The following is a 16,277-nucleotide window of genomic DNA, read 5'->3' as shown; positions in this document are numbered from 1 at the left end:
ATATACCCCTTTCCCATTTGAGATGATGACCTTTTTTAAATTTTGAATTTTGTTTTTACCTGTCAAATATCAGAGAATATTAATAGGAAATTTGTGCCCCTCTGTTACAAAACCCTGAATCTACCCCAAGTACACTGTAGATGAAATGTATATTATTCCACTCCACTTCTATTCTGGGTTATATGTTTTCACATCACAGATCTTGTTTTGCTCAGTTTCAGGCCAATGAACATTATCTGGACTAATGAGGTCATGACATTCAGCCCTAATCTGTCAGTATATTCACAGATGGGCTCGGAAATGGAGCAAGTTTTCTTCTGTCTCCTTTTTTTTTAGGGAGGGAGGGAGGGGGGGGGGGAGTTCTTTAACAAATCTTGTTTTCCTTGATTTAGTCTGGGTGAACTACATAAATTGTCACTTTCCTGTAGACATTAGGCCTGTTTTCATCAGCTCGAGTTTGCCAAATAACCCCATATTTTCAGACTCTGAATATTATCTCGAAGCTCAAAATTGCATCTTCACCAGACCGATTCGCTCATCACAATCTAGCTAAGACAGGCCCAAATTAGCCCGCTATTTCCCAATTAGTGGGATATTTTGGAAACGACCAATATTTCTCTAGAAGTTTTCTCGACCAAATATCCCGCTAACTGGTTAATTTGTGATCAGGATAGTTAAAATAGCTCGGTTATTTGGCAAACTCGAGCTGATGAGGACAGGTCTATGGTGTGACCTGTGAAAATTTAAAGGTCAGACTTGACTTCCTGAAAGGTCATAGAAGATAGAATCAACATGTTATGGTATGTGAATTTGGTCAAAATGGTCAAGGCAATCAAGAAGATACAGATCAGTCGTTTTCTGCTTTATTTAAGTAACTCCAGGTTCCAGACCATTATGCATGCCTGCATGCTTTTAAATTTGTATTGGTTGCATTGAAAAACCTGTTTTAGTGGTCTGATATCTAATGAGATTGCAGATACGAATAGGTCTGTCATCATCAGCTCTAGATTGCCAAATAGCCCGCTATTTCTGATTTGGGAAAACATCCTGAAGCTACGAATCGCGTCTTCTTCAGCTCGAGACTTGACCTCGAAACTTGAAACTCAAGCTCGAGAAATACTTGCTCAGCGTTCATGCATAGTGCAAGTCTTCAGGCTGGTGAGGACGCACCGGACAAATAGTGGGATATTTTGCAAACTATCCCAAGATATCTTGGGATGATTATCTCGACCAAATATCCTGCTAATTGCAACTTCTGGCTGATGAAGACGCAAATTAACTGGATAATTTGCAAACGGGATAGTTCAAATGGCAGGATATTTGGCAATCTTGAGCTGATTAAGACAGGCCTAATGATCTACCGGTAATGATCTAAAATTGCATAGGTAGTGGCAGGTGAGATAATGATGTGAAGGTTTAGCATGCATGGTCCCTGCATGACAGTTGTTTTTTTCTTTTTGTGTGCATGTGGGGGGGGGGGGGGTAGTCTGGAGTCTGGTGTGTGGGTGGATGGGTACCCAGGACACTCATAAGAACTGCACCATCGCTTTCATGACCTCTTGCAAAACGAGGATGTCATCGGTTCAAGAACCATGTTTAAACAAAACAAAATTAATATTTTTTTTTTTGGGGGGGGGGGGCCTATCATTAATTTATTTTAGTGCTCTGTTTAGTCCTTGGCTGTGCAGTAAATTTCAAGATCGTCCTTGGGATGTTGTATGCAGACAAACAGGTGTATTTTCGAACATGTAATAACAGTCTGATGTGTTCATATGGGTCCTCAATTTACACCAGAAACATGTGTGCACTGCATGTGTGTGTGTGTGTGTGTGTGTGTGGGGGGGGGGGGTAATTTGACTTATGCCCTTTTTTCTTCTTTTTACAACAGTTGTTGAGGTCTTCAGCAGTTATTAGGAAGTTCTTATGATCAGGCCTGATAATAACCCGATTTAAATCGGTTTCCCAATTTTAACCTTATTTTTTTTAGATTTTTCCCTATTTTTTCCTAATTTTCTTACTCAAAAAGGGGGAGGGGGAGGAATGTTGTTAGATGCTATTTGTTTTCCTCTAATCCTTTTTTTTTTTTACTCAAGCAGGGGGTGGTTGAGGAATAAAGAAAAACCCTATTTTTTTGTTAGTGCTCACTATCACCCCTGTATGATTGCCTTATGAAATCAATTAGCCAGTCAACCATTTTAATCAATCAATCACCTATATAATTCTATATTCCTATTGATAATCTTCCTATTGATAATCTTGATACAGGATCAGGGCTATGTGGTTGACTTCCGTAGTGACACCATCACCAAGCCCACCGATGCCATGCGTAAGGCCATGAGCGAGGCCGTGGTAGGTGACGATGTCTTTGGAGAAGACCCCACAGTCAATGGTAAGTGCTCTGTATTATCTTTTTTCTTGAGGAGGATGGGGGGAGGGGGAGGGGGAAGGGGAGAGAGGAGGGGGTAGGGGAGCAGGGTTGTAGGGGAAAGGAAACCTCAGACCCTGAGGGATGATAATACCCTGTCCTTGTTTTGGTTGTTGTTGTTGTTTTTTAATTGGGGGGGGGGGGGGGCAATCCCAGAGTCATTTGACAGTACATTAGGAAAACATCTCATTTGAGCTCTGCTCACCAGTTCACCACTTTTCCTGGTGCTACCATAATCTGATAGGAGCACTGACCACTGATAAAGGGATTACCAGTAGGGTCCATGGGGAGAGAGACAGCGGTCAATCATAGCCTAGTTACTGATAAAGGGATTACCAGCTGGTATCTGATATCCAGTCCAGATTCATAGTCTTCTCATCGCAGACCATACACCTATATAATAGGCCTGGATTCAGTGTGTCTAAAGTCTCACTTCATATTGTTTTTTTTATAGCAAGTACTAGCTACTTTCTTTTACGTATAGAAGAGAACATTGATGTGCTTGGCAATGGAAAAATGCAGAAGGAAAATATAAAGGGAGGATAAAATAGGGAAAGACGGGTGATAATAAGGAAAGATGGAAATGGAGGGAAAGAAGGAAGAGAAAATAAAGAATAGCATAAGGAAAGATGGAAAAAGAAGATAAAAAGTTTAAAAAGAAATACATGAGGAAAGATGGAAACAGAAGATAAAGAAGGTTAGAAAAAAAAAATACATAGAGAGAATAAAACAAGGTGAAAATAGAGGAATACATAAGGAAAGATGAAAAAGATAAAATTAGGAGAAAATAAAGAATAACATAAGGAAAGATGGAAAAGGAAGATAAAAGAAGCTTTAAAAAGAAATACACAGGGAAAGATGGAAACAGAAGATAATGAAGGTTAGAAATAAAGAAATACATGAGAAAAGATAGAGAGAATAAAACAAGGTGAAAATAGAGGAATACATAAGGAAAGATGAAAATTAGAAAGACGGAGAAAATAAAGAAGTTCATAAGGAAAGATGGCTAAAGAAGATAAAATTAGGAGAAAATAAAGAAATATATAATGAAAATTAGAAAAGAGATGTTGAAAGAAGGAGAAAAATAAAGAATAATATCAGCCGAAAGGTATATAGAACAAAGGTGATAATAGTGAAAAACATGAGGAAAGATGGAAAGGAAAGATGGAAAGGAAACATTGAGAAGATAAAGAAGTTAATTGGACAAATAAACTTTTAAAAAACCACCAACCAACATGCGTAAACTGGACCAAACTTTGATTGGTCATGTTGCTGCATAATAAGGGCGACTTGAAATAATCGCACTGTCACAAGTATTTTAGTTTTTCTGCATAAATATAATCATTACCTTAAAACATAAAGGTTAGATGTCTTATGTATTGAACCAAATCTTTAATAGGCAAGCTTGCCCAGTACCTCTTTGATCAAACGACACGGCTAATTTTTAAGAACACTAAAAGAAAATACACTGAAAAACGGCCGCTCAGAGTGCCGGGCGCATTCACGATACTGCATGTGGCAAGTTTTTTCCGAATTGGGTGGTGGAGTAACGCCTTTAACATAGGCTATATTTGTCGACCTTACCCGACTTTCAAATGGAGAATCTCACTTTTCGGTGAACGGGGACCGAAATACCCCACTTGCGTGTCTGGTATTACAGACCGCTTTCTTTCCCGATATCTTCGCGTACACCAAGCTTCGTGAGAATGAGCAATCTCAGAATCTGGATGAATGTTGTCCTTGTAGTGTGAGGTTCATGAGTAATTATTGTTATAAACTCCGACATATAGTATGGATGATAATGTTTGTCAAGTTTATTGCGGACTTTGTCATCCTCATAAAAGTATTAGATCAAGTAAAAAGGCTTCAATTAAAATAGTTAAAAATGACCAGAAATCATTTCGATGTTAAGATATTTTTGACGCACTTCTCGTCATGATATTGAATTTATAACATACAACAAAACGAGGACATCATAATCATAAAGACGTTCGTTGTGCAGATATGTATTTGCTTATTAATACATACAGTGACAAAAAAGAATAATGCGCTATAATCATGAGCAAAAAACCAAGAGGTTTCGGAGAATGGTAAAAAATCATCCGAGCAGTCAATTAGGCAATTCTTCAACAATCTTAAGTATTAAAAAGTGAAAAGGTTTAACTGTCGTGATAAAAATGAGCTTGTCATAGAGATTTATTATACAAGTGAGCATCGAAATGTTTCTTTAATGAACTGCTATAAAATTTTGAAACCAAATACTCTTGTGCTGAAATTTCATATCCTCAGTATCGAGAAGCATAATGTTCCATTATGGTTGCATCAACTATTGTAAAATAGATTAAGTCCTTCGATGTCTTGTAATGCCCTAATCACTCAGCTAATTATTATCTTTCTAAAGGATTGTAGATTTGAGAGTTTCTGTTTCTTTCGTGTTACATGCAATGGACATTCAATCATCACGGCTTGATGTGTTGTGGGGAAATAAATATTGTATCCTATACGTGTACAGATCATATTAAATCAAATAAAAGTTTGATGAAATTCAATTCTTATCTTGCCAGAATCATCATTTTTTTAAATACCGTCTTTATAACGAATTCCAAGAAATATGCCGTCTGCCTAAACAACCACCCCCCCCCCCCTATTTTAAATTTGACGTCTGAGCCCCGGCCACTCCCTGTTTCCAAATCCTTGATCTGCCGTTTTGGGGGGGGGGCAAGAAATAGGCAAAGAAAGTTGAGTAGACCTTCAGATTACGCACTGAATAAATGTAACGAAAACAATATTTACAACATTCTATTCTTGCTTTAATACCTCAAAAATATTTAACGATCAAACCAACAAAATGTATGTTTTCCCGGCCTTTCCTTATAGGCCTAGGCTTACACCATTTTTCTAAACGCGTTCGAGTTTATTTCGTCTATGCGAATAAATTTGGTGGCGGAGTAACGCCTTTAACAGAGGCTATATTTGTCGACCTTACCCGACTTTCAAATGGAGAATCTCACTTTTCGGTGAACGGGGACCGAAATACCCCACTTGCGTGTCTGGTATTACAGACCGCTTTCTTTCCCGATATCTTCGCGTACACCAAGCTTCGTGAGAATGAGCAATCTCAGAATCTGGATGAATGTTGTCCTTGTAGTTTGAGGTTCATGAGTAATTATTGTTATAAACTCTGACATATAGTATGGATGATAATGTTTGTCAAGTTTATTGCGGACTATGTCATCCTCATAAAAGTATTAGATCAAGTAAAAAGGCTTCAATTAAAATAGTTAAACATGACCAGAAATCATTTTGATGTTAAGATATTTTTGACAATTTTAGACAATATCATATTTAATTGTGTCCATGTACTATATCGAACTAGACAATTATGATGAAACTTGAAAGGAACATAATTATAACCAGGAAGTTCCTGATATAACTATGCTTATAAAGTGAAGCAAGGAAGATGAAACTGGCATCTCCCATGTATACTGGTAGCTATGAGAATGGACAAAATCCGAACCTATATGAGACTGCGAATAAGACTAGAACATCATGGAGGAGTTCCAAGCAGTACTTATCAAGGTTGGGCTGGTGATGTCCTGGCAAAGTTTGTTTACACTGCAGATTAGGGACTCTAACTCTCTCTTGCTCTGTGGCGAGCTTACCACCAAAATGCACCCCACTTTCGGGTCCAAAGTGGGGTGAAGTTTAAATGGACTGTTTTCGTCATGATCTACGGTATATCTAATAAAGGAAACCTTTCACAATGAGTCATATTACACTTGCTTTCTCATTTTTATGTGGGGGGGGGGGCAGGAGGGTCCATGGGAAGGGAATAAAAATAAATACCAAGAAGTGATATGATTTTAATACTTGGTTCTAGGAAGACACAAGAAATCACTCTCTTCATTCACAAGTATAAAGCTGCAGGGCTCAACACTAATTGTGGACCTGGATCGACACCGGCCAGAATAGCACTACAGAGCTCCCCCCCCCCCCCCTCGCCCCTCACATTTAAATTGTAACCTGTTATCTTCTGGAACCCAGTGATCCCTGCATTAAGCCTATGGGTATTGGAGAATGCAGTAGTCGTTGGGTTAATAAGGATGTGTTGTACACATACATGTACAAGTACCTCAATAATTGGGCTTAGAGGCCACAGAAGCATACATGTGACTAGGGAGCTACCATGCATGGTTGTACATTTATTGGACATTTATCTTTATGTATAATTAGTTTGTTTGCTTTGGTGCTGAAAGCTACCCATGGTATTGGTATTGAAGGGATTAGGTATCTTTGTCTCAGATTATAAACAAAATCCTGGGTTTAGCTCATGCTGCAATCGTAATTATAAACCTTTATAGGTCAGTCAGGAATCCCATGACGTTTACAAACCCGATCGCCTGTCTGATTATCAAGATATTTATGATTTTTCCCAATGGTTTTATAACACTATAGTCTGGGGGGAAATGATTATCGTTATGGTAAAACCTGTCAACTTTTGATTTTTTTTTGAGGCACTTCATGATCATATTGAAGCGCATTTTTCTTTAGGGCTTCAATATTACACCATATCACAGACACTGATAACATGTAGGGCCATGCAGTCTCAGATTTGTAAAACTGGAAACATTGTTAAACAATGCCTTTAATAGTTTATAGGGGACCATAGACCATGGACTGACAACTAGTGGCAGTAATTTATTTATCTAACCTTCTGTGAACTATTTTATCAGATTATCTGAGTCTTTAGTGACATTAATAAAGATTAGAAAATTGATTGATCAAATAGTCTATTTCTATTATCTTATTGTTATTCATAGCATATGTTACTATATTGTAGTTTTACATTCTTTTTTATTTTGCATTTTACTTCAGATTTCCTCTATGAATACAAAATTAAATATTTTGATGCTCAAAACCTGTCACTTGAATGATAAACTGCAATGGAGCTAGAGTCTAAAACATATTACATATATACCAAAATCAAATTAAATTCATCCTTTTACTAGTCATACTTGAAGTGTATTCATGCACCTGTCAACTGTTACACTTCTATTTTTTGTGTCCAGAACTTCAGCGAAAGGTGGCCAAGTTGCTGAAGAAGGATGCTGCCCTCTTTGTACCGACAGGGACAATGTCCAACTTGATCGCATGTAAGACACATAAAACACTTTTGTCTTGTAATAATATGACGCTCTTTATAGAACTGTTTAGACTGATGCTCCTTGATGTCAAATTTCATAATACTTTTATGCAAAAACAAAAATGAATTTGAGAAATGTTCCCTGCCATCATGACAATTTAAGAGAAAATTATGAATATTAATAAAAACAAAACCAAAATTTAAAATATCTCAAATTGGAAAAACAAATGTGACTCCATATTGCAGTATTCTACTTATACTTCTTGTATGAAATATCTAAAAATTGAAGGAAAAAATTCTCCTAAGGAAGATTTCTGTTGAATGTTTATCTCTTTTAATATTTTCTGTCTTTAGATAAAATGGGTCCCTTCTATCATACAGACACAAGTATTAAAAAGGGGGAGTTCAGGGGTGAAATTTAAGGAAATATGTCTTGAACAATACTCTCATTGTTTGTAAATAATAAAAATCATGTCATTTGTTTATTTCCTTAATGATAGGTCATTGCACTGGGAAAGTTGAGTAAGTTCTGTTAGGATGTTAGTGTAGTGCAGCGTCAGGGACTTGAACCCCATACCTTGCGATCTACAGTCCGTTGACTTGTCCACTATACCACAGAACCTCTGTTTTATTTACTTAGTGATGAGTCATACTACCGGGCGTGGTGAGGAGGTGTTGCTAGGAGACCAGTGTCACATCTTCGACTGGGAACAAGGTGGAATGGCACAGGTAAAAACAATCGCTCATCCAAATAGATTTTTTCATCAAATTTATTCATCAGATAATAATTCCTTCATTTGTAGATTATTATTATTTATAGATATCAATTGATTTGAATTATTGTTCTATGTACATACAGTTTGGGTCAAGGACTGATTCAACTGTTTCTGTTTTGTATCACCAATTGCTAAAAAGTTGGCATTAACCTTTTATAGTTGACAGCCATCCTTTTGGTTCTGTCTGTCAGTATTAAAGCACACCAAACGCAGCATTAATACAAAGTCTATAACAATTCAAATTCATGCATGTCATTTTTGCTTGGCGTACTTAGTAATTACATTGGTTATTTAATTTATGGTAGTTTGCTGGTGTGTGCCCACACGTGGTCAAGACCTTGCCCGATGGAACTCTGGACTTGGATGAGCTCGAGTCCAAGATACGACCCAGCGACATTCACATGGCCAGCACCAGGCTCATCTGCATAGAAAACACCCATAATTCATCGGGAGGCAAAGTGCTCCCTCTAGAGTTCTTACAGAAGGTAAATGGTCCAGGGGCCTGTTTCATAAAACTTGATATCAATAACAAGTTACAAGCTACCGTTATAAGCTACTTAAATCGAGGCATCTGATTGGCTGAGAGCAAATTTATCATAGAAATTAAGCATTTGTTATAGATAAAAAGTTTTATGAAATGGGCCCCTGTACAGCCTAGTTTCCATTTATTTCCCACCAAATTTAAAAATCACTTGATAGGAATCTGGAATCATTACAGACTATTTGTCCTTAATTTGTGTAATGGCACTTTGCTGGAATGCTCCCCAGGGTGCGGAGAATGTACATAACTTGTGTGCGGGCAAGCCTGAATCCGATGACTGGGGTAATAATAGGTCTGTAAATTGCTCAGAGACAACTTTGTTAACGATATATCCACCCAGAATTATTTTCATCATTATTATCATTAATTTACTTATTTAGTTGTTAGGCTTGCTAATGTTGTCAAAGTATGACATGGAATGGAAAGAGTATTGATTGAAAGATTGCGATCGATGTACCTTTACCAACTTAAAAGATCTGCTACAGATAGGAAAGTTTCTCAAAATAATACTTCTTCCAAACCAACCATAGTACGGCTACCCTCTAATCTCTAGTAGATCATTCTCTTGTTGTGTGTGTGTGTGTGTGTGGCTACATGCAAAATTTGTACACTAATTGAGTAAGAAGGACACAAAGTCTTGTTTAAGGGAACAGTGGTGTGAAGCACATATGTAGTCCAGCAAGACCACCTTTAATTTGAATTTATTTTTTTCCAGGTGAGAGCAATAGCAGACAAGAACAATCTCAAGGTTCACTTAGATGGGGCTCGTCTCCTCAACGCAGCGGTTGCTATGGACGTAACCCCAGATGTCATCACGCAGTACGTCGATTCCATCAGCATCTGTTTCTCAAAGGTAATAATATAAAACTTTCTTTTCGGTTGATGGAGAAATTTGCTGAGGAATTGAACTGTGTGCTTATGGCTCCTCATTAAGTTTGTTTGGTTCCACAAAGACTAAGATCAACTTTAAGTTGGACTTAAATATGGCAGGCCATTCATGCCACTTTTTGCCCACACCATTATGATCTTTAGATAATATTTTTTCCTTCAATAATGAATTATAAAAAAGTGTAGATTTGTGACCATGATTTGTACGTCCCTTGAGAGACAATTGCCAGTTAGTGGTGAGAGCAAACAGTGGCATGACCGGCTTGCCATATTTAAGTCCAACTTAAAGTCGTTCTTAGTCTTTGCAAAACACTCCCCTGATCTTTTGATAAAGGCTTTGAATCTAACTTAAGAATGAGTGTATATGTAGGAGTAGTAGTGAACCCAAGACAATGGAGCATTACATGGACTTTTATACCATAAATTCAGTGAGGTAGGGATGTTTCTCGATCTCGTGAGCAAAGATTACGGTTAGGGTAAGGTGGCCCTGATAATGGCACACTCATGCTTGACGCTCCTACATCTATCTTCACCATGGAAGCCTTCAAATATTTCAAATACTTTCTTCCATTTAATTTGGCAACATATTTGACATCTGTTCAAACAATACAATTTATACGTAGGAACATAAATATAATTAAAGAACTTGTATTACAAGAAAAAAGGCGTGAATCCCAAGAAGCAAAGCTTGTAATGTGTACGCCCAAATACACAAATACATAATATACATTATAAATAGAAGAAAGGAAGAAAGGGATAGGCAAGAAGGAGAAGAGGATAGAGAGCTTGGAGAAAGAGAAAAGAAGAGCACTCCAACATAGTAGCAATGGAGTGTATGGCATGCATAAAAAATATTTCTCAATCTTCTAAAACAAAGAAGTACCACAGCTGTGACACATTGTAGCCAAAGAGATATGATATTCGAGTATCTCCACTATTGAGGCCTGTCATATTTTCATAAGTCACCAATACCAATACCATTGTTGCATCTGACGGTTTTTCAATATCTAGTACAATCTTGCTGTATCTATTTTGCAAAAGGAGTATCTCACAATATGCATTTATCAATGAGTGTTTCATGCATAATCAGGGATGCCAGTTTTCAGGCAAAAGCCTGAGTTCAGGCCCTGGCAATTTATTTTCTGGCCATAGTTTAGGGAACAAAATATCTTGTTCTAGGTGATTTTCAAGCCCTCAGATCAATTCTAACTGGCATCCTTGATATTGAAAGTGTTTGCTTTATGGCAAAGTTTTTAGTTGTGGGAGACGACGCCATGCTTATTACTCTCAGAGTGAAATGGTCTTTTTGTTTACGTGAGGGTGTTTACATCTCTTTCTCTAGGGATTGGGATGTCCAGTTGGATCGGCTCTCGTAGGATCCAATGACTTCATTGCAAGGTCAGTATAGGAGGGAGTTTAACCAGGGAGAAAAGCATTGAAAGAACTTTGCAATATCGCAGTGCAGTATTGAGAGAAATGAGTTAGTCTTGTGATCACCTCTCTGCTCTTTGCAATAAGGACCAGGGTATGAATCTGAGTCACTGAACCTATGAATTATTAATGGCCCAAATGTTTTCTTTTTTAGCCCAGATGTCCACCTTCTTTAACTGCACTCATGTTTCATATCATTTTCGACAAACTTTCCAAATCTTGTTGTACTTACATAAGTTCATACCACCCTCTAATGTCGGATTCACAAGGATTCATTAATTTTCATGATTAATTTGTACAAGATTTATAGAAGGAACATCGCCTTGAAATATTAATTTACTTCACATATACTTTACTCATCGATACCTTTCAGTGAAAACAATGTCGTAGCATGCGTGTTGGTTATTTGTCAGACATATTAAAGACTTAAGTGACAATGTATGTAACAACAAGAAACAGTTAATGTTTTCCTTTTGCTTCATCAGAGCTTTGAGGCACAGGAAAGCCTTAGGTGGAGGCATGAGACAGTGTGGCATACTAGCAGCTGCAGCTCTGGTAGGCCTAGACCAGGGGTACGCAAGACTGCATGTGGATCATGAAAATGCTCAGAAATTCGCCAAAGGTGAGCTTGCAATTTGCTATAATCATAAAGCCAGTTCCTAGTTAGCTTTTTCTCACATACCACACATCCATCTGGAGTTGCCTAGGCCTATGATCTGGCCGAGAAGACTGCGCAACGTAACGCGCCAGTCTGGCAAGAAAGCATCCACCCTCGGTGATCTGGCCAGCTATGGACCATGGATCTAAGATCTCACTTTCTTTTATTTTATCCTCGCAAATTAAAAAAAAAAGTTATATATGTATGCATAAATGTCTTTTGAAAACAAAAATTGTGAAGAGCATGAACAATGATTTTATCATGCAAATTAATGAAAAGTTAAATCTGTAAATATTCTGAATGAATGAAGCCCCAATCACACAACACAACAACCATCAACAGGCTGTGCATGTAAGGGTTATTTGATGTAAAATAATTTTTAATCTGTATGTTTCCTAAAATGTTATTGTAAACCATCTCATTATAGCATTTGGGAGGGGAATGACTTTATGTCCTGCAACAATATGCACATTTTATTGGGAGACGGTTAAATTTGATTTCAATTGATTTCCTTTGATCGTAACTTTACTAGTTGAATAGCTTATTCACCACCAAGTTTAAGTCTGACAAATGCAAGATTTGTAAAAACAAGCTTCAAGTTGTTTTTTTTTACAACCAAGCTTTGATGCTATGATTTTATTTGTCCATAAATCAGTATGAAAGGGGTGGGTAAACCTGCCAACCCAGAGAAGTATGACTAAGACAATTTTTACACTGTTTTACACTGTATTTATATTAAAGTGTAAATTTAAAAAAACTCTCATTGTGTCTTTAGTTTTAACAATGTTGTTTAATTTGTGCATAAATCAGGCATGAAAGAGCTGAACAACCCAGTCTTCACAGCCAAGCCAGAGAATACACAGACCAACATGGTGCACATCCTAGTACGAGAAGACATTCCTTCCATGCAAGCTGCCTCGCTGCTGGGCAACGTCGCCGATGATGAGATCAGTACACTAGGACAGAGCATTCAGGTATGACACAGGCTTCTGTGACATTTTTTGCACTCCAGGGGTGTTTCACAAAGATTTGAAGTCAAATTTAACTTTAGTTGGACCTAAATATTATGGAGAGCCATTTGTAGCCTTATGCTGAAATATATTCTAAAGCAAAAATTCAAATATTTTAGACTTTTCATAAATTTCACATGAAGAACATGAAATCTCCCATGATAATAGCAAATATGAATGATTTGAATCAACATTTTATGCCTTTTGAAATAACTTTTACAAAATATTTTCAAGGATGCTCATGGCTTTCCGTAATTGTTCAGTCAACTAAGGGATAAGTGCAACTTAGAATCTTTGTGAAACACCCCCTGGTCAATTCATTACACTTACCAAATTTCTAACAGCAACCAGAGATCAACCACTAAATCGCACGCACTATGATTTAACGCCCTTCTGGCTTCAAACTGATATTTTCTTAAAGGTAAAGATCAGGATTGGAAATGCCCCAATTTCAAAAAATGAAATGGAAGCTCTAATATTACCAATCATGTGAAAGAATATGTTTTAAATAATACATGATGATAAAAAATTTGCCGGGAAACTGTCTACTAATTGATATATTTGGTAAATTAGTTTATCCATTGGTGTGCGAGAGATAAAAACGCATGTGTCGTGCATGTGTGTGCGTAGTCCCATATACATCTTTCTGTGTACGGTGCTTGTAACTTTATGAAGACTGGGCCAAATATCTTATCATTTTGATGATTCCAGAACCTTGCAGTACATCTATGCTAGACGATCAACCTTTTCTGATCGATTTCACAACGTTTCTTTCACAATGCAATCGCATGACCATAACTGGTCTTTATCTTTAATAGTTATAATAAAAGTTATAATAAAAGTCTTGTGTAGCGCTCATGTCTGGCACATTGCCACTTCTAGAGCTCCATTTTTATTTCCCTGGCTTGAGCATGGCTGCCATAACAGCGTCACCAGGTACGCATTTACCTAACATGGAAGGATTATGACAACGGTAGATTAATGTCTTACCAAAGGAGATTCGTGTCGTACCGGGATTTGAACCCGCACCTTGTGATTCACAATCCAGAGACTTATCCACTGGACCACAACACCTCTACATGAATATTGCTTCCCACGACCTTTTTGGAATGATTTTCCTCCCGTCTAATCTCCTAAAATTAGAGTATATGATGGCCATGATGTAAAAATAATACATAAATCTACTTTATTTGATCTTTTATTTTTTGTTCTCAGGTGAAACTGTTTCCCGAGACCGACCACACGATGCGAGCCGTTATGAACCACCATATCACAGAGAAAGACGTTCAAATGGCTCTCAAGAAATTCAAGTTCATCGGGGAAAAGCTGGACAAGAATGGTCTTGGTAAATAGAGGTCGAAAGGACATTGTTCAAGCAGATGCATGAAGTCTATTTTTCTAAATTAGAAATTAGAAGTGACTAGCATTGCTCTTTGACACAGCTCCAGATGATTATATTTTTGTAACACGCAGATCACACGCGGAAACTGGTAGAAAAGACTCATAAAGGCAGTCATTTTAACAATTTAGGAGTATGAATGAAATAAAGGATTGCAAAAAAACAAGACGCACATATCCCAAAGTCCAACTTCCGTCCCTTGTGGTTTTTTTTACGTTTTTGGTTTATACATACTATCTGTACTTGCACAAAGACGGCTGCAAGCTTTATAGGCACATGCTGTAGCCCTCCTATACAATCTAAGCTATGTTTAGTAAGGATTCAACATGATAAATTTATTTCATATGCATGTTCCAAATATGTACTGTACTAAATAGATTGTATCAAATTTACATTTGTGTAAAAAAACAAGACGCACATATCCCAAAGTCCAACTTCCGTCCCTTGTGTGGGTTTTTTTTACGTTTTTGGTTTATACATACTATCTGTACTTGCACAAAGAGGGCTGCAAGCATATCAAGCTTTAGGCACATGCCGTAGCCCTCCTGTACAATCTAAGCTATGTTAAGTATGGATTCAACATGATAAATTTATTTCATATGCATGTTCCAAATATGTACTGTACTAAAAAGATTGTATCAAATTTACTTTTGTGTACATGGAAATGTATGTTTACAAAAAACAGTGTTGAAAACAAGACATTCAAATTTATTTCAATTCAATTCAGTTTTTTGGTGATTGTTCCCCTGTGAAAACAAGCCTTACATCTTAATATCTCGAAGTTGATATATGTTAACTAGGTGGCAGAATGAACGTTGATCATTGCATTTCTGTTTATTACCAATTGAAGTATGACATTTCAAAAGAGAATACTGTGAAAGCACAAACATTTGTGACGTGAATCAGCTTTGATGACGAATTGCCATTTAATGGCAAGAATCATTCATGTATTCCAAAAGTTGATTTTGACTCTTATTCATTGAAGTATACTATACACGCTTATCATTGAGTGGTATATATGGCTTTATTGCACAATGCTGAGACAAATCTGGGGGCTCTTGTATTTATAATGAACTAAGTTGTGATGAAACACATTTCCAAAATCACATGCAGCTTGCTTTCAACCAATCAGAATCTTGCATTCGGGAAACATGTTGATTTTGGGGCATTGCTGTTGTTTGGTATCGCAAGTCTTTCATGAAAGAGGCCTTTAATATCATAGCTAAATCATGTAAAGTGTAATTTCATAGTATTCTGTAAAACTCTCATAAATTCAATCAATCATGTTTCATTGCTTTTGGGGGGGGGGGGGGGTAAGTTATGTATGATATTAAATTAAGTACCTCTTCATTATTATTTTTTAAGGATTCAAAAGGATGATATTGTACAAGATATTTGCTCGGGTTATGTTCACCAACATGTATTCAAATATGTGTATATCATTCAAATTATGAACCCAGCATGCAATCATTGAAATTATTGGAAGTATTTACTCTAATAACCCCAAGACAATGGAATATCATTATCGGTATAAAACGCTCTGTTGTAACAAACACTTCTAATAACAAGATTGTTTTTCCAGTTCTACTTTGTTTTTATTTTATATCGTCTTGATATAGCAAGGTTTCACTTTAATACTATGTTAATTTTTTGGGTCCCATTGATTTAGTTTTAATAAGATCCCACAGAAGACACTGCCAATTTTATGTGTACCTCTGAATTTCAAAGATATTCTTACGATTTTTCAAAAAGGAAAATTTTAATATCAGTAGTTTGGGATTTGAAGTGAATGATTTTGATGTGTGCAGCAGTGCTCCTTTGGTCAGTGTTTGGAAAATGTAATGCATATGCTTTCTTAGTAATCATGTAAATAAATTATCAAACCAATCAAAGCGAGTACTATGCATGTGTTGTAAATTATGTACTATGTGCACAAAAGGTATTGGGATAGATTAAGGCATTACATTGAAAATGTAATTCAATAAACACTTTTCAATCAAGTGAAA

At 36.8% G+C, this 16,277-nt stretch overlaps 1 protein-coding gene across 2 annotated transcripts in view; it reads left to right on the top strand.

The window, feature by feature from the left end:
• Window positions 1-16,277, top strand: part of LOC579654 (probable low-specificity L-threonine aldolase 2) — a 34,729-nt gene extending 18,452 nt beyond the window's left edge. For both annotated transcript variants that reach the window (XM_030984385.1, XM_030984384.1), the window contains 9 exons: window positions 2,266-2,389; window positions 7,495-7,578; window positions 8,209-8,297; window positions 8,650-8,829; window positions 9,601-9,738; window positions 11,116-11,171; window positions 11,690-11,826; window positions 12,673-12,836; window positions 14,088-16,277. In XM_030984385.1, coding sequence (XP_030840245.1) covers window positions 2,266-2,389; window positions 7,495-7,578; window positions 8,209-8,297; window positions 8,650-8,829; window positions 9,601-9,738; window positions 11,116-11,171; window positions 11,690-11,826; window positions 12,673-12,836; window positions 14,088-14,225 — 1,110 coding nt within the window. In that variant the 3' untranslated portion in view covers window positions 14,226-16,277. The remainder of the gene's footprint in view (window positions 1-2,265; window positions 2,390-7,494; window positions 7,579-8,208; window positions 8,298-8,649; window positions 8,830-9,600; window positions 9,739-11,115; window positions 11,172-11,689; window positions 11,827-12,672; window positions 12,837-14,087) is intronic.

The sequence above is a fragment of the Strongylocentrotus purpuratus genome, unplaced genomic scaffold, assembly GCF_000002235.5.
Source record: "Strongylocentrotus purpuratus isolate Spur 01 unplaced genomic scaffold, Spur_5.0 spur5_scaffold_14, whole genome shotgun sequence".
Classification (NCBI taxonomy): domain Eukaryota; kingdom Metazoa; phylum Echinodermata; class Echinoidea; order Camarodonta; family Strongylocentrotidae; genus Strongylocentrotus; species Strongylocentrotus purpuratus.
The sequence above is the reverse complement of the archived record's forward strand: the minus strand, read 5'-3'. Positions and strand labels throughout refer to the sequence as shown.